The 20,916-nt window shown below is 39.2% G+C and overlaps 1 protein-coding gene and 1 long non-coding RNA gene across 2 annotated transcripts; one reads left to right on the top strand and one right to left on the bottom strand.

Moving 5' to 3' along the window:
- Positions 1–504: 504 nt before the first annotated feature.
- LOC308402313 lies at positions 505–20,906 on the bottom strand. The gene is made up of 3 exons (XR_013972732.1): positions 20,773–20,906; positions 15,190–15,298; positions 505–2,838 (listed from the first exon to the last, which is right to left on the bottom strand). It is a non-coding gene; the product is annotated as an uncharacterized lncRNA (long non-coding RNA).
- Positions 9,034–19,298, top strand: LOC308402311 (E3 ubiquitin-protein ligase MARCHF9-like). The gene is made up of 4 exons (XM_080891050.1): positions 9,034–10,657; positions 14,075–14,230; positions 15,516–15,708; positions 18,384–19,298. The coding sequence occupies exons 1-4, from the start codon at positions 10,310–10,312 to the stop codon at positions 18,701–18,703; spliced, it is 1,017 nt and encodes a 338-aa protein (XP_080747176.1). The 5' UTR covers positions 9,034–10,309; the 3' UTR covers positions 18,704–19,298.
- Positions 20,907–20,916: the final 10 nt, after the last annotated feature.

The raw sequence follows: 20,916 nt of genomic DNA, 5'->3' as shown, positions 1-20,916 counted from the left end.
TCTAAGATTGAAATCACTCTTCTTTTTCTGCATTTCCTACAGCTAGACAGATACAGACAGACTGATGCAGATATAGATATGGTCTAGATATAGACCCACACTGGGGAAATCCACTTGTTACAGTAGCACGAGGGGCAGAAAGAAAAAGTGAATTAGAGATACTTCAGAAAACCATTAAAATACATGAATAAATAAGAAAAATGATTTACAAATAAACACTACACAAGACTGGTTTGTACAATACTATACACAGCAAAATACTCTAAAAGATAAATCAAAGTTTTTTTTTTAAATACATAAATAAAGTGCAGCAGGAATGATAATATATACACGCATATTTTTCTCAGCAAGTATTTATCCTATGTGCCTATCGTACAGTCTGACTGCTGTTGGGATGTAGGGCCTGCAATGATGTTCCGTCCTACACAGTGGCTGTAATTGTTAACTGTTGAAAGAGCTGCTCCGAGTCTCCACAGTCTCATGCAGGGAGTGAGAGCTGTTGTCCATAATGGGCATTAGCTTGGCTAACATCCTCCTCTCACCCACCTCCTCTATGGAGGCTAGAGGACTAGCCAGTCTATTAAAAGTTGTACAACTTCTTTGAAATATGCATATATGTATTGTCCTCTGTTTACTGTGTACCAGTAACTATGTAATAGTTTATTTCATATCCTAAAATCACCCTTTACATAAATACCAAACTAAAGTTTGCAAACTTTATCTAGAGACATATGGACCTGCAAATTAATTTAACAGTTTTTCTTTAATCTCTCCATATGTTCAGTATTTAAAACATCACCTAATTTCAATTTCAAAACAGTTTTTTTTTTCAACAGTTAGTCTAAAAACAATTCAAAAGAGAAACAGGTGTCCTCTAAAAAGGAGAAAAAGACTACACCATGTAAACTAAACAGTGTAATTAGATTAGCAAAATGGCTAATTGTGTATTTATTTAAAAGATGCAAATGGAATAACATCAGGCTTCATTCATCTCTGACAGCTAATAGTCTGTCCATACTGTTATTTTGAATGCTTATCCAATATAGAGTAGCAGGTGGTGGATATCAAGTCTGTCATACTGATGTAGCGTACGAGGTGGAGTATCCTGGACAGATTATCAGACTGTTACAACAATTCAGTGTTGCATTATTAGATAATAATGAATTACACGTGGCTATTAGGTTGAATACTTTTGGCTGTGAATCTCTTGTTAACAATAATCTGATCTTATCGTCTGTCCACACTAATGGACATCCTGTCTGTCTCCGTGCCTTGAGGGAATTCTGCATCAGGCACCCAAAACAACATACAAGTGTTTAGTACTGGAAATAAAGGGGCTTTAATGGGGTGAATTCAATCCCAGACACATTCATTATATTTACTTAATGGATGCTTACTGGTTATGAACAAACTCCACAGTCAGTCTGCACTGATGCATGGGGTCAAAAAACAAAAGCATGAATGGTGGACGTAGTATTTTATAAATAAAATCCCATTAGGTCAGCTAAAATTTCTGTGCTCTGATATCCTGCACAACATATCCATTTGGCGCTCAGTCTTTCCCTGCTTTTACAGCTTTCTCTCCAGCCATCACTCATGCATTTATGTGCCTGCTGCCTGCTAGAGGGGAAGAAAGTAGACATTATCTACTTGTGACCAGAAATGGGAATATAGTACAGTGATAGTGACGTGCAGGCTTTCCCAGTAGCTGGGACAAACTCTAAATCAAGGCATTGCTTCTCTAAAGCTGCTCGAGGGCTTTTTGCTTACCAGGAGAACTGCTGAGAAAACACAGAGTCAGTTGCAGAGATTTATAAGGAAGTGATCTCGAACTATTTTAAGAACCTTCGATAGACTCTTCCCTTGCAGACACTTTACTTGCCTTATAAACACAGCTGTTAATAATAACATCAGTGATGGCTCAGTTGTATGAAAGTGACCCAGTAAGCCCTGATACTGTGTTTAATATCATGACTGTAGCTTATGATTGAACATATAATGGACCAAATTGTCTCCTTTCTGCATAAATTATGAAAATTTCTTTATTTTAAAAATCAGTTATCTAAAAGTTTCCGCCTCAACTTCACCTTTTCCAAGGTGCTTGGAGAAAAATAAAGAACTGGTGAGATAAAAACTACAGCAACACTTGAAACACTAGGGAACAACTTTATTACGTGTTTCGACTATATGTGAAAGCCATTTGGCTGATGGCTATTACTATAAAGTACTTGAATGAGAAAGAAAGTAAGATACAAAATGAAATATTAAAGAATGAACAGTACCTGGAAGTGTTGACAAGAGATAATAATGATGCACTAAAACAAATGGAGGAACCTGATATAAGACTAACAGAATGTGAAAAAGAAATAAAAGACCTAAAAAAAGCCAGAATTCCTCAGAGATTAGAACGACTATAAGGAGGGATTTATATATCCCTGGTCCAAAGACGCTCACAATTTAACCACCAATACTTCCACCATCACTGAACCATGCCCAACAGAACAGAAACTTTGGTTTAATGACACACACATCCAAGCAAAGATTCCCTTCAACCACTCCAAACAAGAAAAAGACTCAATGTAAATTCTCCAGCCACCTTGGACATCCTTTTTTGGGCAAAATGTTTCATCCCCTGGAACCCCCATCTCCTGGATGATGGGGGAAAAGGAAAAGATCCATTCGACCGCCCATGGACCCGATCTCAATATTGGGGAAGAAGTCAGCTGTTGCCAACCCGAGCAGAACTATATTGACTCCCGCTCCACTATCAGTGTTTGAACTTCGTCTTTCTTTTGTGCCAACTCCTTCTGTAAGTCCATTTGAACTTGTTTTTAAGAGCTGTAAAAACGTCAGAGAATTTTTAATGAGAAGTGAGTCTTGTCAAAATGAAGTGATTTTAATATTAAAAGTAATTTTTGTCCCACTGAGAACAGAAATCACGTGATAGATACATACTGTAGACTCACAGAACTTGATTTCCCTTAAATAATTTAACAAATGATCAACAGAAAGCAGTAATAGAGCTTGGACAGGATAAATAATTGTATTTAAAGCCTTTAAGAAAGGAGGTGCCATTGTCACAATGGTCACAAGTAAATAAGCTGTAAACAGCTGTTCCTTGTTGACCTCTTCTATGGTGAAATTTCTCTGAAGGAAAAAACATTTTTACGCAGTAAACATCCTTTAAAAGCTTTTTGTATATATTTCTAAAAATCCACAGAAATCTAGTGAATATCAACTTTTGTAGGCTTCCATAGTGAGATTTCGTACCGACCTTGAACTCCTACATAAAAGACAGCTCTCATTTCCTGCTTCTTTTCAAATACCTCCCACCAATGAATGATGTTACATCCTTGTGAAAAAACAACAAAGCCTCAAAGACAAAGAGTCAGTCGAACATTTTCACCTACAGGCCTACAAAATCACCATCTACTTCCTTTTTAATTAAGCTGGCTGCTTTTGTTCTGAAGAGGAATGATTTCTTTTATAATGACACACTATGGCTTCAAATTTCTGGCACTTCAATGGGCACGAAAATGACACCTAGTTTTGCTTGTTTACTTGTTGTCCATCTGGAAGAATGAATTTTATACGACCACCAAAAAAACCCCTTTTCTACCATTCATCATGTCTTGGAAACGGTACATAGATGATGTATTTTTATTTTGGAAGGGATCAGTCTCCACAGTATTGGAGTTTGTACGATTTTTAAATGAACACTTTGCAGATTGATGTTTTACTCTTGTTCATGGTAGTAAAGAAATTAACCTTTTTGGCATAATAGTAACCAAAAAAGACAAATATCTGTCCACCTCTCTTTACTCCAAACCTATTGAAATACATTACTTCACGCTGCAAGTTTTCAGCCTCAAAAAAGGTTTACCTGTAAGCCAAGTCATTAGATTCAAATGCATTTGTGAAATTCCTGAACAATATAATTACAGCAAAGAAAAGATGTTATAAAAATGACAAAGAGGACTGGCTAAGATTTGCAGAAAATAAGGTGGACTCAAAAAACAGAAAGTTTTATCTGGTAACTAAGAAACCTCCAAAACCCAAATGAAATCTTGTTTTTTGCACAACCATTACAACAAAAACCAGGAACATTAAAGAAATAATTTTAAAATATTGGCACATCCTTCGAATTTACAGGAGATTTTTAAAGAACAGCCAATGATAAAAACATTAGGGATAGGGTTATTCGAGCTTTTTGTGATTCTAAACCCCAGAAACAACACCTGGCAACTCATAACCTACAAGGTCATTTTAAGTGTGGGTCTTCCATACATTGAGAATACTCAAAAATGTAAAACCAAGTGGCAAGATTATTGATGCAAAAAGCTTTATTACCAGCAAAACTAAAAATGTGGTCTACATGATACGGTGTCCATGCAACAAAACACCTGTGAAAGAATGAATTAACAAACACAGAAGTTCTATTAAGAGAAATGATTTAACCAGCCCTGTTGCAAGAAATTTTAATGAAAAACATTGTAGCTCATCTTTATTCTTTATAGGCATTGAAGCCATCAAGCTCAGTCAAAGAGCTGGTTATATCAATTTCATCAGAGAAAAGTGAGAGGCATTCTAGATATTCCATTTAAAGAGTTTATTTCCCAAAGGTATGAATGAAGATCTAGCTATTAATGAGTTTCTGTGATTCGATCTATTTTTGTCTCTGAAAAAATGTCTCTAAAAAAATTGTGATGCATATTGTTGTTGTTTAGTTCATGGAATTCATTTCTTAGAGTTCCTGTGATTGTTATGTATAATTTTTATCTTGTTTGCATTTTTTGTGCACCTGTGGGAATGACCCACTTTTACATGTATAAGGTGACATCCAGTCACTTATCCTGTAATGGTTCAGTCCAGAACATATTTGAACAATCATCATCCCCATTAATGATTATGTTTATGTGTGAGTGGCTGATTGGTTCATTAGTTTTTTTTATTTTCTGTTGTTTTACTTTAAATTAAGCACAAGCTGTTTGGTGTTTTGTAATAACCCCGATGAAGGCCACAAGCCGAAACACGTTTGTCTGACAATAAAGTTGTTCCTTAGGGTTTCAGGCATCTCTGGAGTTTTCATCTCACCACCCCTTTATTTTGAAAAACACAAAGCTCAGACACCAGGTAAATACTCCACACACAGACCACTACAGTATGATGCATTAGGTTTCTTATACATTCTGTATCTCTTTTTAAAAAGTACTTATTCTAAATGATTAAAGTTTAATATTATCACTGAAAAATGCAAGCGCTATTAATATCTGAGGACCTTTCTCCCCCACAATTCCCCTGAAAACCGTATCTCTACCTGACGTATATAACTTAATTATTCATTTCAAGATTTACACCTGTGTTTTCTGCAGTTAAGAAAATACATGAAAAGTAACACAAGTTGAATTCTACGTTGCTAAAAAAAATGTAGACAAAGTTAAATATGTTTTAGTGCGCCCCAGGGTGGCTGTGGCTACAATGTAGCTTGCCATCACCAATGTGTGTGTGAATGGGTGGATGACTGGATATGTAAAGCACTTTGGGGTCCTTAGGGACTAGTAAAGCGCTATATAAATACAGGCCATTTACCATATTTAGAAATTTCCCAAGCTGCCATTTTTTGACTCACTGAAAGCTCTATACACTCTGTATGACTAAAATATTTTAACCCGAGATGATTTTCACGTAAGTCTTGTTCAGATTGAAACTGAAAGAAGTTTCACATTGAAACTTCTTTCTTGTTTTTTTGGGCCATCAGGTACTCAGTACACAACAAATAACCTGTATAATAGGAAAAACAAGACCATCTTCAGCTCATTGTCATGATCCTGGGTCTTTTAACCCAGTGTTTTGAGTTTTAGTTTATTTTGATGTTTATGGGTCATGTTTAAGTTCATTGGGTTTTCTAAATTCATTTGTTTATTAGATTCCCCTTGTGGTTCTACCTTGAAACCGTTTCTTTTCTCTGATATTATTAATGATTTGAACCTTTATTTTTCTGCTAACTCTAAAACACAAATTATTCAGATAACAGTATTATATTTTAAAAAAGGTTTTACAAGTACAAGAAGCACTGCAATTCAGTTTTAATATTCTACAAATGTAGATTTGAGCAAACAAACTACTGCTTAATAAATACAAACCTTACTGAGTGCTCATTAGTAAGAGGCAGAACCTCAACCTCTAATCAAAATCTTTTGCTTTAACCAGTAATGGTGCTGGAACACTTTGAAAGGACAAAAAAAAAAATTTGGGTATCATAATCTACTCTAAACTGAATTTGTATTAATTGCATCTTGAAAAAAGCAAGTCATCAGTGTTTCTTTCATGTCTTCTCTGTATCTAAGTAAGATTTTTAAAAAAAAGAAGCTCTATCTCGTTGGAATAATTTGTCTAGTTGTTGATTTTTGTTTATTTGTTTTTGCTTTGTTTCATCACCTCTGAAGGAAACTGTTTCCAGGGCCTACTCCGTGGATCGGCTTCCTCCGAGGCGTGGACGTCTATCAGCAGAGAATGTACCTTCACCTATCAGCAGAGAATGTCCCTTAGTCTGTAACACAGTCAAATATATTCTCAAGTAATATTCAAGCATGCCATTCAGCGTGTTAGTACGAGCAGCTCGGGAGCAGCTTGGGAGAACAAGAAAACAGAGACTGCTTTAGATTGTCTTCCCAAAGTGACTCAACTTTATTCACAAGTACAACAGTTTATATAGAAGGTAAAATTCATGAGACAGCAGATTTATCAGTTTAAACCAGTACAGACCAAGATAAGGGAGCGTCTTCCTGCCCTTGGGTGAAGAAGCATCCTTTGTGTAGTGTATCAGTTCAGCTACAATTGTGATTATCTCAGCGACATATTTTCAAGGCACAAAACAAAGAGTTCTTACATTAGTGAAATCTGAAACAAACCATTTGGCCTCAACAGGCGTCTCCTAAAAGATTAAGAAACTAATGTAGCTGAGGGAGTGATCTCTGTGGTATTTCAACCTTGTACCAGCCTGTGATTCTCACACATCAATTCTTGGGTCAAAGAGAAAAATAACTAAAACAAAGGGGCCTTATTGAATGACAGAGTTTTCCTGCATAATGTCACTATAAAACTATAAAACAATATCCAGTAAATGCTACCATGGTACTAAAATACCTAACAACCTCAGACTAGACTTCTTATGTTTTTAAGAAGGATCACTTTTCTCTATATTCCTTCTTCAAATGATTGATTTACTTCTCAAGGAGGTTTATGTCATTTTCAATAAGAAGATCCTTTGTTCTATAAAATCAAAGGAACTGTCAAACTGTTCAGTATGACAGTCTGCTTTCACAAAATCCATTTTGACTTAAAGTAGTAGGTAAGCACAGATGTTACTAATCACATTAAAGATACTTCTGGACCTAAAAATAACTGAACCTTCATTAATGTGATTAGCAACACCCGTGCTTGCCTACTATTTCATGTCACAATGGCTGATGAAAGTTTGGTTACCAGCCTCAAATAGCCTATTACTAGCACCTCAGAGTACAATGCTTCCCACAGTTCAAATAGCACACACTACCCAGGGAGCTCCATAATAAGAAGAAAATTGCTTGGGCCAAGAAACACAAGCTGAACTGAAGACCAAAGTATGTGCTTTGGTCCAATTAGATTTATGTTTCCAGCTACCATGGCTTTATGTATCACAGACCAGATGAACCTGTGGCCCTTGCACAGCCTCCAGGTGTTGTGGTGCATCAGACGACCTGGCCTCCACAATCAGCTGATGTAAATGAGATAGTTTGGTTAAACTGGAACACAAACGGTGCCAATTAAACTCCGAAGAAGCTCTTCTGTCACCTTACCAGGTAATGAAATCATGCATCTTTGCATCTTCGTGCGACGCTGTCAAAATGGGAAACAGTGGCTGCTTTAAGAAACACATAAAGCCATAAATTAAAAAATTATTTAATACCAAAATAAATAATGACAAATGCACATTTGCACGCACAGTTTCATGTAGTCTAAATAAATACCACAACATCTGCACCTACACAGAAGCCTTGCAGTTGTTTTAGGTGAGGTTTGGGTGAAAGTGTGGCAGCTGTGAGCTTGAATGTGCTAAAACAAACTTTGTGTCATAAAAATGTGATTTATAATAAATGTGAGTAATAATTCCTGATCTCACTACATGACCTCTTTATACTTAGGACATTACCGAGCAGTCTGACTGCATCTACTTGTTCAGGTCCAAGACCTATGGCTCAAAATATTCATTGCAATCCGTGCAAAACTTTCAAAACTCTTGGTCCCTGTCACATCGAATAGACGACACACTGATGTTCTCAGAGTCCATGCAGACATGCTTCAGTTCTCTCTACACGACTGTAAGAAAACAGTCTATCCCAGCTATCAGGGACACTGTGGACAGATCACCAATCCCTCCAGCCCCTGTGATTAAGTCTCATGAGAAAATAATAAATAAAGCTTTTTCATTCTAGTGAAACATTCCATCTTTTGAATCTGCCTTTTTGCTCTGGCCCAATCGCTGCTTCTTGTAATGGGAGAACAGAGAGCATGTTTATTTATTTAATAATAAACCGTACACTGTCTCCTCTGAAACAATTATCTGTGCTGTGTTGTTATGTTCCTGTGAATGATGAATCTGTTAAATCATCTTATATGCACACTTTCTACTGTTTCAACCCTGGAGAGCTTTTGTTCTGGTTGTTAGACACACACGCAAACTGTTGGGCTTCCATGATTTCTGCGGACATTTCATTACCTCCATGCAATTCAATGATTTTCCTTGAGGGGACTTTGTTTTTTGTCCCCAGAAGAAAGACACGTCCCTATAAATTGACTGTTTGAGTAGATTTAGGTCCCCACAACATGGGTAATACCAGACCAGCTCACAACCACACACGTACACTCACTCACTGGATTATTACAATAGTTGCTTTTTTTCTCAACCAGCAGACGAATAACAGCACGTGGCTTTAACGTCACATGAATATCAGCACCTTGGACAGCAGCCACAGTCAGCAGCTACACCACCAATGAAGGATGGAGATAATTTCTTCTTAGCTGCAAGAAGCAAAAGTCTTTTTTAAAAATAGGAAACTATACAGATAACGAAGTTTGGGTGGTTTGAGCTGACGTGCATGCGAAACTTCTGAAAATCGAATTTGAGCATCCTGGGATTATGATGAAGGAGACACTATACTACAGTCTGCCAGGTGAAGTGGCACTTCCTTGTCTCGCCTATTCTCCGGGGTCTTTATATGATTTGCTAAATAAGTGAGGAGGTGCAGTTTTTTTTTAGCAACCCGGAAGGGACAGTTGCGGTCTGCTCTTTTTGTGTTCACAGGAATCCATATCTGGCATCCTCTCGCTCCCCCTGATTTGTGGCGCAGAGATGGTCGGGAAAAGAAGTGGCATTACAAGTTGCTGTGAAAGGATTTTTTTTTCATGTGATGTTATTTTCTTCGCTTTCTCCGCTGAGATTGAACCCCGCTGGATTCTAACTTTATAATCTGGCTGTCGGACCTGCTTAAGGGGAGAAAGTGCGGGACGAGCTCCCCCACCGCCCGATGTAACAGCAGAGAACGAGAGAGAGGGGGGAAAGGGCTAAAGCGAACAGGAGGAAAGAGTGGCGAAGTGATGGATGCCACTGCCAGACAACAAAGGATGCACGCTTGTCACCTCGTGTAATTCTACCCGCTCTGTGGGTAAATGAGAAACTCAAATATAAATCGGATTGGACTTAGTTGGTAATAGGATTCTGCATCAACCCCACACCTCAGACACCCTCGCTGTTTCCGCACGAAGAAGAAAACATTCTGTGGCAAACCTCGGACAGCTCCTTGTGATTCACAACATCGAGATGACCCGTTTGAACCTTGCGATATCAGCGAGCGAGCGGGATGGAGACGTGTAAGAGGATGCTGCTGGACTACTCTGACTTTAATGTTTGTGCCTCACAGTTCGTGGCTCTCAGCCTCCATTGAATCCCGAAAGAAAACGCCTCTGTCCATGAAAAATAATCCTTCCCTATTGGCTGGATTGCGGTGCACATGCTATAACAACAGGATATGCAAAGAGCTATGGGCTGATCTAATAGCCTATCATGTTAGTCGCATGCTTTCTCAATTCAGATCTGAATTTTATTCAGTAAGATTTGAACTGTCTACTTGAATCAATTCAATACCTCAACAACAACAACAACAACAACAACAACAACAACAACAATAATAATAATAATAATAATGAAGGGACTGTGACAGTAAAGCTGAAGGTTGCTCTGTTTGTGGCTGTGTAGTAAAGCTGCTGAAGAATGTTTAAGTATCGCATCCGGATGTTCTTTAATGAACTCAAAGTGTTGCTACTGATGCATTCTGGATCAAGCAGGAGGACGGACACTGACCCGAACACACAGACCACGATGAGAGGGCTCGCTATTGGAGGCTGTGGTTGGCCACAGCTGAGGTGCTCTCAGCGGGACGACGAGGAGGAGTACTATGGCTCTGACCTCCGGCCACGAAGCCTGGCGTTTGAGGATAAAGAAGGTGCCAAACCTCAGGGAGGAGGAGTAGGAAACATGGATGCTGCTTCACTCCCGAGTCTCTCAGAGAGCGGGACGCGATCACCGCAGTGCCGGATCTGCTTCCAGGGGCCAGAAAAGGTAAAGTTAGAAAAAAAGAAGGTATTGGTGCTGGAGGAACAAACACAACTGGAGCCTCTAGCAGTGGCTTGTTCGTGGTGCTTCTCTCTAATCACTTGAAGAAACTGTCTTAAGACAAGTTGCTCAGAAAAGTTTCCACCGGATACATGGAGAACGTTTGCTTAGAAAATTTACTCATTGTCCAAAAGAGTAAAGAAGTTGAAGCCAGATCTTTAAAGTTTACCACCAGCCTGAGCTGCATTTAGCCCAGTGTACTCAAGCTCTTTCTTTATGCACTCAAATGCTTTACTTGAGTGTGATTTACCTAGAGGCAGACTTAATGAATGGTCAAACCTGGAGCAGGTCTAATGGTTAACACATTTACATGAAATGTGAACAATTCCTGGTTCTCAAGAAGTCACAACAAGTGTACTTCTAATGCCCGTCCCAAGTCGTTATAAAGGTTGTGTCAAGAAATCAAACACATAGATCCATCTGCTTGGAAAATAAGGGAACAGCCGATAAAGCTGCAGAGGGTGAAATCTCCAGATTTTTACTTTACCAGTGAGGACTGAAACTCCAAAAGTGTTGCACATTACCCACAATGCAACTCAGTTAGAGATTTGGGTGTGTAATGCTAGGAGCAGGGGATAATTCCTGAAGCTGCTGAGGACTAGTAAGTAAGTGGTATCATCTGACACACACAAATAAAGCCCCTCAGCCTTTACTGGAGTCACATAAGAGTCAAGATTCAGCATAATAAACTGTCAATTCAGGTTTGCATAGTGAAACTGTACATATAGTCGCCTTGTGTTACTAAAAAGAGTGAACAAATAATCTAAGGCTATTTTTCATGCTCAGGTATGAAGGAGTTCAGTATTCCCACTGCCCCCAAAGTCTGAGAGTACATCAACAGACAATTCTGTATTGCTTGCCAGATATAACCTGTGATAACATCTTTTTTCACAAATGCAAAAGTGCTCCCGAGGACCTTTAAGGCAATCTTGATGTGTAAAACCAGTAAGGATTTCATTTATGTGCCATGGGTGTGGTAAGGATTCCATGTGTTTCCTTTGCAAACACATGGAGAACATGTCAGCTACTGTAGATCAGTTTCAACTTGTTTTCAGTATCTGGAAGACTGCATCACATCTGCTCTGAAGTTTAAAAAAGAGAGAGAGAACGAAGTCAGAGAGAGTAAGACTAAAATAGGGGAACTATCTATCAACAGCGATCTGAAAATAGCAGTGGGCAGACAAAGGGCATCAGTTAAGAATAGTCTCAGAGAAAAGGGAGGAGCTTTATATGTACTGTGTGAAGTAGTGAAGTCTTTAGGGAAACAGATTCAGCATCTGATGCACAAAATTAGGCTGTTTTAAAAAAGCAATAAAGAAAGGTTTTAAGAAGGATTTCTCAGCATGAAAATAAATCAATCTATGCTCATTGTTATTTTAAGGGATTCGAAGGGCAGTATCTGTTTAATAACTCTGACTCTGTAGCAGAAACCATTAATGAAGGGATCAAACCTTTGATCATGTGTTTTAGTTACAGGAAGGTCAAAGTACAGTGAAAGTGTCTCCCACAGACAGACTCTGCTGGAGGTGTCCGTAAAGTTTTTGGTTCGCCTCCAGAAATCCACATAATTAAAGGCCTCGCACGTCACCCAGAGTCAGACAGGAAATAAATGAAGATGTGCAAGAGTGTTGTCAGTCCAAAGCCTTAGGGAGTCATGCTGACAATGAAAACCTGCAACAGATATCCTGTGCTTTCTTTTAAGGGGAAAGTATAGAAAGGTATTCAGATAAAGGTCTTAGGAAGCATATAGTCAAAGAATATCACATAGTGTCATCGTGAATTCATGTTTGAAATCGCTTAAGCGCACGATATTAAGGCAGGCAGCACATATATACTATACACTGTGCAAAAATCTTGAGCCGCCTCTTGCTTCTTTAATTTTTTCTTCCAAGAAGCCAGACTTATTTGTCATTTTTAAAGTGGTCTTAAGCAATAGTTCTCCAGGCTTTCTTGGTCTTTCAAAGTTTGTCTTTTTCTCTTATTTTTTTGGACTTTGGCTGCTCCTTCACTCATTTTCAGACCAGTCCGTGTACCTGAATATTTTCAGAGGAATGTTGTTTGTGTGTGCTGAACCTTTTAACACTGACCTATAAATCATTCACTAATAAAAAAAAAGGCTCAAAAAGGAGAGAAAGGTACAACAGTGAGTGTCTGCAGGCATTTGTAACACACAGCAGAGGCTCTTTCATGGTTTAGCTGGTGATGCTGGGGATTTGGTCAAAATTGATGGAATTATGAATGCAGTACCATCAGATTTTGACCAACCATGCAATACCAACTCTGTTTTTTAACCCTATGTACTGCATTTCCATTCCATTTCCATTGGTATATTTACCAAGGATAGATCAACATGCAGACTGGAGGAGCCAAAGTTCAAACCACAAACCTTCCCATAAGTAATAATTTCCTAGAAGTTCTTCAAAAACTCTCCTTTTTTAACAACAACAACAACAACAACAAAAAAAGCCTTACTGGCTATTGATTACTTCACCACAAAAAGAGAGTAGCAAAGCATCAGCAGCACAGCAGCAGGCTGAAAAAGCCAAATAATGTTCAGTATGAAATGCCAGCAAAGCTCGCCAAGTAAAGAATCACTCCAAGCTGTCAGAAAGAGTAGGAAGAGTCAACAAACTCTAAGATGGTTCCCAAAGGAGAGGCTGGAGTTACAGGATCCTGTTCACTACTGAGAGAGATAACACAACACTGTGAGGTTACATGTACAGGCAGTGCTTATCAGTCAAGGCAAAACAAGTGTAATTAGTTTTTAACTCCATATTAAAGCAGAACACAACTGTAAGTATCTTTACACGTTCTACATCGACAGGTCAGTGGATGTATATCTCAGTGGACATGCATCCAATTTGCAGTGACCACGATTGAGCCAGCACAACCACAACACTGCAGACTCGCTAACCGTGTACTCTTCCTGAAAGCAGACCTGTAGATAATATAGAATAACAATCCATCCACGGTGTCTGCAGCCGTCTGCAATGGAGTACGAGTCCAGTCTTGATTTAATTCACGGTATTTGTAACTACGCCACAACTTACCCTATAAAACCCACTGGCATAACTCAAACATTTACCACCCCCCTTCTTGCCAACCAGAAACAGTAAATTATTTTATTTGTTGGTACTTGCTCCAGACAGGTCTGTGACCCAGAGATGCCCTCAAACAATGTCTTCGTCAGGTAAAACACAATAGGAACATTGTTAAAGCTGTGAAAATCAAAATCAATGATAGAGATCTTTATTCCCATTTTTACTGTCAACTGTGTGACTCAAATCTTCATTCGGTGGGAGTTTTACCCTACAGGAGGCTCTGTGGAAGGCTATTTCATGCACTTAATGTTTCATCCTGCAGGGGGAGTTGCTGAGCCCTTGTCGCTGTGATGGCTCAGTGCGCTGTACCCACCAGTCCTGCCTTATCCGCTGGATCAGTGAGAGAGGCTCCTGGAGCTGTGAGCTCTGCTACTTTAAGTACCAGGTGTTGGCCATTAGAACCAAAAACCCACTGCAGGTATGGTCAATGTGGTTTTGTTCTACTCTTACTGTTTTAATGTTAACAGTGTAAAACCTTCCTATAGGATTTAGAATTGCTACAGGAATAAAGTCCTTGATGGCTTTATGGCCGAAAGCCATCAATAAAGGTTAATTTGCCAGATTTGAGTAACTGACTGGCAGAGGAGCACGATAATCACATTAGGGGTCACTGTAATCTAAGAATCAATGTGCTGGCACTGTGTAGAGGCCATGAAGTATTCACATTACCATCCCCTCAGGCTCCCAGTCATTTTGAACTCATGCTGTTCAGTAAACTTGCAACGGTTCCCAACAGGAAGCACAGTAGCTTTCCATACTTTTCACATAGCTATTTTTACGGTTTCTATGAACAAATGGAGAAGAAAACAGTGAGGATTGAGGGCTTGCAGGCGGAGGTTGCCAAGAACAATAAAATGAGGCACTGCACATTTGAAAGAGTTGAATGATTTGGTCTAAGTGATTTCAGCATCTTAATGCTAATAGCAGCAGCCATCTCAAGGAGCTTTCTAATCCAAGGTAAAGACCCTATAATTTTAGAAAGGAAACTCCAATAATCTGATGATCTCCTGTGAGCAAGCACTTGGCAGAGGCGGAAAGTAAGATCTCTTTTTTATCAGGATGAGACCTCCGGCAGGACCGGAGTGAGGGAGGGGCAGCCATCTGCCTTGACTGGTCTGGGGCCAGGGGAAGGAAATGACAGAACATATTCGACCTGTGTCCTTTTTCTGTGTGAGAGACGCCGTATGCTACGTTGGAGAATGTGCCATCATTACTGTTCTTCCATACTGGCTAATACATGACAAATTAATAAATGCCACAGTACCGTAGTTATGATTAGTTACAGTCAGAATCAGGAGTAGACATGCTTCCAATTTTGACAAATTTTGAGTTTTCTTTTGTAGCAGGACAAAAAAGAGAAGAGATAATGAAACTTACGAAGAATAATTTTGTTTCCAGTAATTTATTCTCTTTCAAAAAGGTGCAGCAGAGAAGAGTCTGTAGTTTCATTATGGAGATCGGATTATCCTCAAATCCACTTTCAAACCTGCAAAACACAATTGCTGTTATTGCCTGTGAGATTCAGTGATTATGCTCCAGAAATCACAGAAACCATCTGGGAAATATGTGCTGATAAAAAACCAGGGCCTCTTTAGATGTACGGCAACGATTCAAACTCTGTGCTATTATCTCACATAATCAAGAAGCAGTTTGCAGTTTCTATCTGAAAAACAATTTCATTCAGTTTTTGTGTCTGTATCCAGTGGCAGGCCATCTCTCTGACTGTGATTGAGAAGGTACAGATTGCAGCCATTATCCTCGGCTCTCTGTTCCTCATCGCAAGTATTTCCTGGTTGGTTTGGTCCTCTCTCAGCCCCTCAGCCAAATGGCAACGGCAGGACCTTCTCTTCCAGATATGCTACGGCATGTACGGCTTCATGGACATAGTTTGCATAGGTAAGACACAGATACTACGGCGGCCACATATTCGTTATTATATATTTCACACTTGGTGTAAATGTCATCAAACTGAGTGCCAGTCTTGCATAATCTGACTTTTTATCTTACAACTCTGCAATTTCCCAATAATTTATTAGAATTTATCTTTTGGTGATTATTCTAAGTAATTTGTCGTGAGTCCATATACACTGCAAGGTTCCCAAAAAAGGGCAACAGTTTGGTTTATCTAAGTAAATAGGTACTTTAGGAGTTTTCCATTGGATCATTACTACAGTGATTTATATGTTTGGGCTGGCAACAGGTTGCCGTTGTCGTGAAAAAGATGGGTTGAATTATTGGCCTGCATCAAGCTACTAAAATTTACTTACTATAACTACAGAAATCATATTAAGAACGGTGCACGGCATTACTACCATCAACTTCGAGGAACAAATATGGTCAGAAAAGAAAACTCGAATGATCAAACGGTCAGAGATTGTTTAAATATTTAGTGAAATCAAATTGTAAAGCAAATCAACAGTAGAACCTGCAGCTTTGTTTATGGTTACTGATGAAAGCAAGAGTGTGTTTCCAGAAGCAAAATGTGAAGAGAACTCAAGGGAATGGGACTAAACAGCTGTGCAGCCTTAAGAAGACCACATATCAGTGGAGAAAAAAAAGGCTTCTATTTGCCTATAGAGCATAAAGATTGGACTCTGGAGCAATGGAAAAGGGTCGTGTTGTCTCTTATTGCATCAGGATAAGAAGACAAGGGATGAAGTGATGCAACCATCATGCCTAATACCGTCCAAGCCTGTGGGGGCAGTGTAATGCCTGCCCAAGTGTTGCTGGGGTTTCTTGTGGACGAGTGGTGCAGGGAACATTAAATATCATTTTCACACATGGACTGGCCACCACGGATTCCAGGCTTTAACCCCACTGATCATGTTGTGTATGTGCTGGAGGACACTTTGCGCAGCGGTCCGACTCCCTCATAAGTACAAAATCTTGGCGAACAATTAACGCAACTCAGGATGAAAATTAATGTTGTGACACTGCATAAGCTTGTTGAAGCGATGCCAAGACAAATGAATGCATTACAGCTAAAGACGGTTCAGTGAAATATTAGAATGTGTGACTTTTTTGGCTAGAGTACATACAGAGTCTAATTCTAACTTGCACTGATTTTTAAGGTAGTTTCAAAACCTGCTACAGCTGCTGTTTAATAGCTTCATCTGTTGCAGTCTGGTGACTATTGTATCAAAAATTATCAAAAACCTTTGTACATGATTATACACAAAGAATCACTGATTTCCAAGCTATGTGAATGACAATCAGTTTTTTGAGGGGCTCAAAAAGTATATTCCCTATAATTACACAAAATTGCACTACATCCTGTAAGATACATTATTTTATGTTGGGGTTTTTTCAGTTACCATATCCAAACTTACCTTATAACAAGTAATTTAATATGGTTGCTTACTTCCTTTTTAAAGGGAAACCAATCATCCCCAATATTAAGATTGCTTCTTGTTAGGTTTGTAAATAAAACCAAATACATTTTGAATAGATGCTTTTGTGGCTTTAATATAAAAAAAGTTAGCGTTGTTAGATCTGAATTGTAGCAGAGCATGTCCCTGAATGGCTTTGGCCACATAGAATGAAGGTCTGATGGAGGGCCGGCAGACCAAAGAGGATCAGGGGCTTGCAGGGAGATGAAGCGAATCTGGAGCACAAAGAGGATGAAGTTAACACTAGGATTTCACACTGAAGAAAACTGAAAGAGTTTGCCTTAAAACTTTTTGTACTCAGACAATGGTGAGAGGAACGCTCTGGTCTGACACGCAGGTATTACACTGAGTGTGCTGCCTTTGTAATACAGCAGGGTTTATATCAGAGCCTGAATGATATAGAATTTTTGAGACAGAAACCAATACCAATATTTGGTGATATAAAATATTCTGATATATCCTCCTGAGAACCAAGGAAAAAGGGATCTTCCAAATTAATTTTTTTGTGTGTGATTTCCTTCCTCTTTGGAGCTAAAAGAGGCCCAAACACATGAGATATCAATGGAAGATGTACTCTATTTAGTGCTTCAGGACTTAGTAGGGTAGCTCAAATAAGTCAAAAGATATCTAGACCAAAAACAAATGTCCATTACAGAGGACATAAATGAATAGGCTGGTTCTCAGCCCGCCTCTGCTCTGATCAGCTGGTTATTGTTGCTGGAAGTTGACAGGAAGTGCCTTCTAGTGGACAAACTATGCAACATTAACACTCATGACCTAGTGGACTGGTGTTTCTCCTGTCACTTATTTACTCTTTAAATTTTTTATTTATCAGCTGTTATAAATTCAGACATTGATAGATCAGCATCGCCATATTGGCCAGAAATAACAGCCTGCTGCTAAGATTGGCCCTCTGATAAATCTTTCAGACTCCAATACATGGCACTGCCAATAGGATAACACTTTTTACACACACACCACATGAGAGCACACATATTTCAAAGCCTGTTGCCCACCGCTGCACACTATTCCAAGGAGACATGTCAGTTAACCTGGGAATTGTAGCACACATCGCACACCATGTTCTGGTTTGCACACAAACACAGATGAGGACAGAAACATTCTACATCCTTAAATGCCTACAGTAACATTTCTTTTCTTGCCTTTGAACTTCACATGCAGGCCTTATAATCCACGAAGGATCATCTGTCTACCGGATCTTTAAGCGCTGGCAGGCGGTGAACCAGAAGTGGAAAGTGCTGAATTATGACAAAGCAAAGGACTTAGGGGATCCCATCAGTTCCAGCAGCAAAAGCACTGTTCGAGTAGAGAGGAACTCTTCTCACACTGTCACAGACAGCAGCCGGAGGGCAAACCGCCATATCAGGACTATTCTCAACCACCACTGTGGCTACACTGTTTTACATTTCCTTAGCCAGCTAAGACCCAACAACTTGCACAGCAGCAACCATGAGGTGGTCATGAGAGTGACCACCGTATGAAGCTGACTAAAGTGCTGTAATGTTTAAGGAGGAGAAAAGTGTTGATTGGGGTTTAATTAAATAAAATCCCAATCTGCCATATAAACACTGCCGTGAACTTCCACTTTCATATTTCCTTCTCAGATTCTGCTGGAGTTAAGGATGAGTATTACCTATTTTGTGAGAAACTTGAAGTTTTTATTTGAGACTTTAAATGTGAAGCCTGTGAATTGAGAAAAAAAATGATTTTGAACAGATTCTTTCTTAAAGCAAGTAACCATTTTTAACACTAGAACTAAGGTTTCAAAATGTAACCAAACAAGTTTGTTTTACTTAGAAAAGAAAAGAAAAAGTTGGATTTGGATTTGTTTTTAAGGTTGATTAGGATTTGACCACGTAAGTGAGAGTTTGATGGCGATAATGATTGTGCTTCTACGTATGACCACTGTAGCAGTTCCCCTTCTAATGTTTCTGTGTATGTCTGAGAGTTTGCCATGATCTTGGTAACTTGTGCTGTTTTCACTTAAAGTTGAACTGATGGATAAGTCAAGAAAATGACCAATAAAACTTTAGGATGTGTTAAAAGTGCATAGAATGTCACATTTTATTTTCTAGGTTTTGTCTCGTCTCAATTTAGGAAACAAAGATCTGACTGTTTGATGCTTTAAACGTTCAATTGTCAGTAAAAATCCTAATATTAAAAAAATGTGCTAACCAAACTGAGTAAACTGAGTAGGCACATGAGTCAATACATGAGCACAGCTCAGCAAGGCATTGGAAATAACACCAGAGGGCCAAAATGGAATTCATTGGGACTGTGGAAAACAACACTCCAAGGCAAATCGCACCAGTCCCTTGTCCAGCCCACCAGGATCCACAGTAAAGTCATTCTGACTGAATACATGTGGCCCCTAAGAATCAGATCTATAAAGGCAGGGGTCTACCACAGCCAGCTGCACCCAAGTTTCAGATTGTACAAAGGTGCTGTGTGGCTGAGATAGTGTACAAGAACATCTCTGCCACATACGGGAGACACCACCAAAGGTGCTAGGATCCTGTGGGACTTCCAGACAGACAAGCAGCTGCTGGCGAGTCAACCAGGCACAGTGGTGGCTGACAAGGAGCAGAAGACCACAGCTGTGATAGATGTGGCCATCCCAGTGGACAGCATAGAGAACAGAGAAGTACTAGGGGCTTGAAGGAACCACTGATGCAGATGTAGAAGACAAAGTCAAAAGTGGTCCCAGTAGTAATGGGAGCACTAGGAGATCAAACCCAGAAACTGGAAGATAAGATTCTAAAAGATTCCACGCACAACATCCGAGGTTTCTGTGCAGAAGACAGCAGACCAAGGAACAGCTAAGATACTGAGGAACGTTTAAAATTCCAAGATTGAGGATCAGCTCCCATTGGGTCAGAGGCAGAATTTTCTGATACCCTATTGTCAATGGAAAATTGTATTTAGTAGTCAGTATAATCTTTTAGTGATATAAGTTTGCATATGGTAGAATGCTGCATGTAATCATTTGTGTGTAGAAGTATATAGTTGGTGGCATATTGAAAGAATGTCTCATCCTAGGAGGTCTGTAACATTCTAGGGTGCATCCTAGAAGCATGGGAGAGGTCGTACCTTGTCTTATTGTTTTACGGTAGGATTAACGTAGCTATGTCTGTTTTAGTTTAAGTGCTTCTTTACATATAGATGAACTGCTGGACTTCCTCACCATGTTATTTAGGGTGAAACATTTAGGGTGAGGGGGAGACTACCCTTTTCCTGACCAAGGATGTACCTTTTGTGCTTTCATGTTATATGACCCTTTGATCAGCAGGACACACACACACGCACACTGAAGTATAAATAAAGACCGGGGCAGTTTCTCAGCGCGAGTCTCTCAGTCTGGAGACTGCCCTTGCTAGCAAGAAGTTCTGTGTGTTTCTCTTCTCTGAGTCTTTACTGAAGAAGTGTTTTAGAACATATTTCTTAACACCTATATATAGCCACATAACTGCAGAATGCATGAAGAGAAACAGAACTTTAAGGTAATTTCATCCATCCTACAACTAGGGAGGAGTTGTAATTTTACACTTACCTTTATCGGTAAAATTTGTTTACATATTTTTGTGGTTTCTGTAATAGATCAGTAAACATTAAAAACAACACAAATCACTTGAAAACAAAGAAACTGTAATGTTGAGTTTTTCAGCCGGTATCAGCAAACCTGGCAACCCCGAGC

This window comes from Rhamphochromis sp. 'chilingali', assembly GCF_963969265.1.
Source record: "Rhamphochromis sp. 'chilingali' genome assembly, chromosome: 9".
Lineage (NCBI taxonomy): Eukaryota > Metazoa > Chordata > Actinopteri > Cichliformes > Cichlidae > Rhamphochromis > Rhamphochromis sp. 'chilingali'.
The sequence above is the reverse complement of the archived record's forward strand: the minus strand, read 5'-3'. Positions and strand labels throughout refer to the sequence as shown.

Coding starts and splice junctions, on each gene's coding strand:
- LOC308402311 (XM_080891050.1), top strand. CDS start 10,310: ATGTTTAAGTATCGCATCCGGATGTTCTTTAATGAACTCAAAGTGTTG. Junction 10,658..14,074: donor GCTTCCAGGGGCCAGAAAAG/GTAAAGTTAGAA, acceptor TTCATCCTGCAG/GGGGAGTTGCTGAGCCCTTG. Junction 15,709..18,383: donor CATGGACATAGTTTGCATAG/GTAAGACACAGA, acceptor CTTCACATGCAG/GCCTTATAATCCACGAAGGA.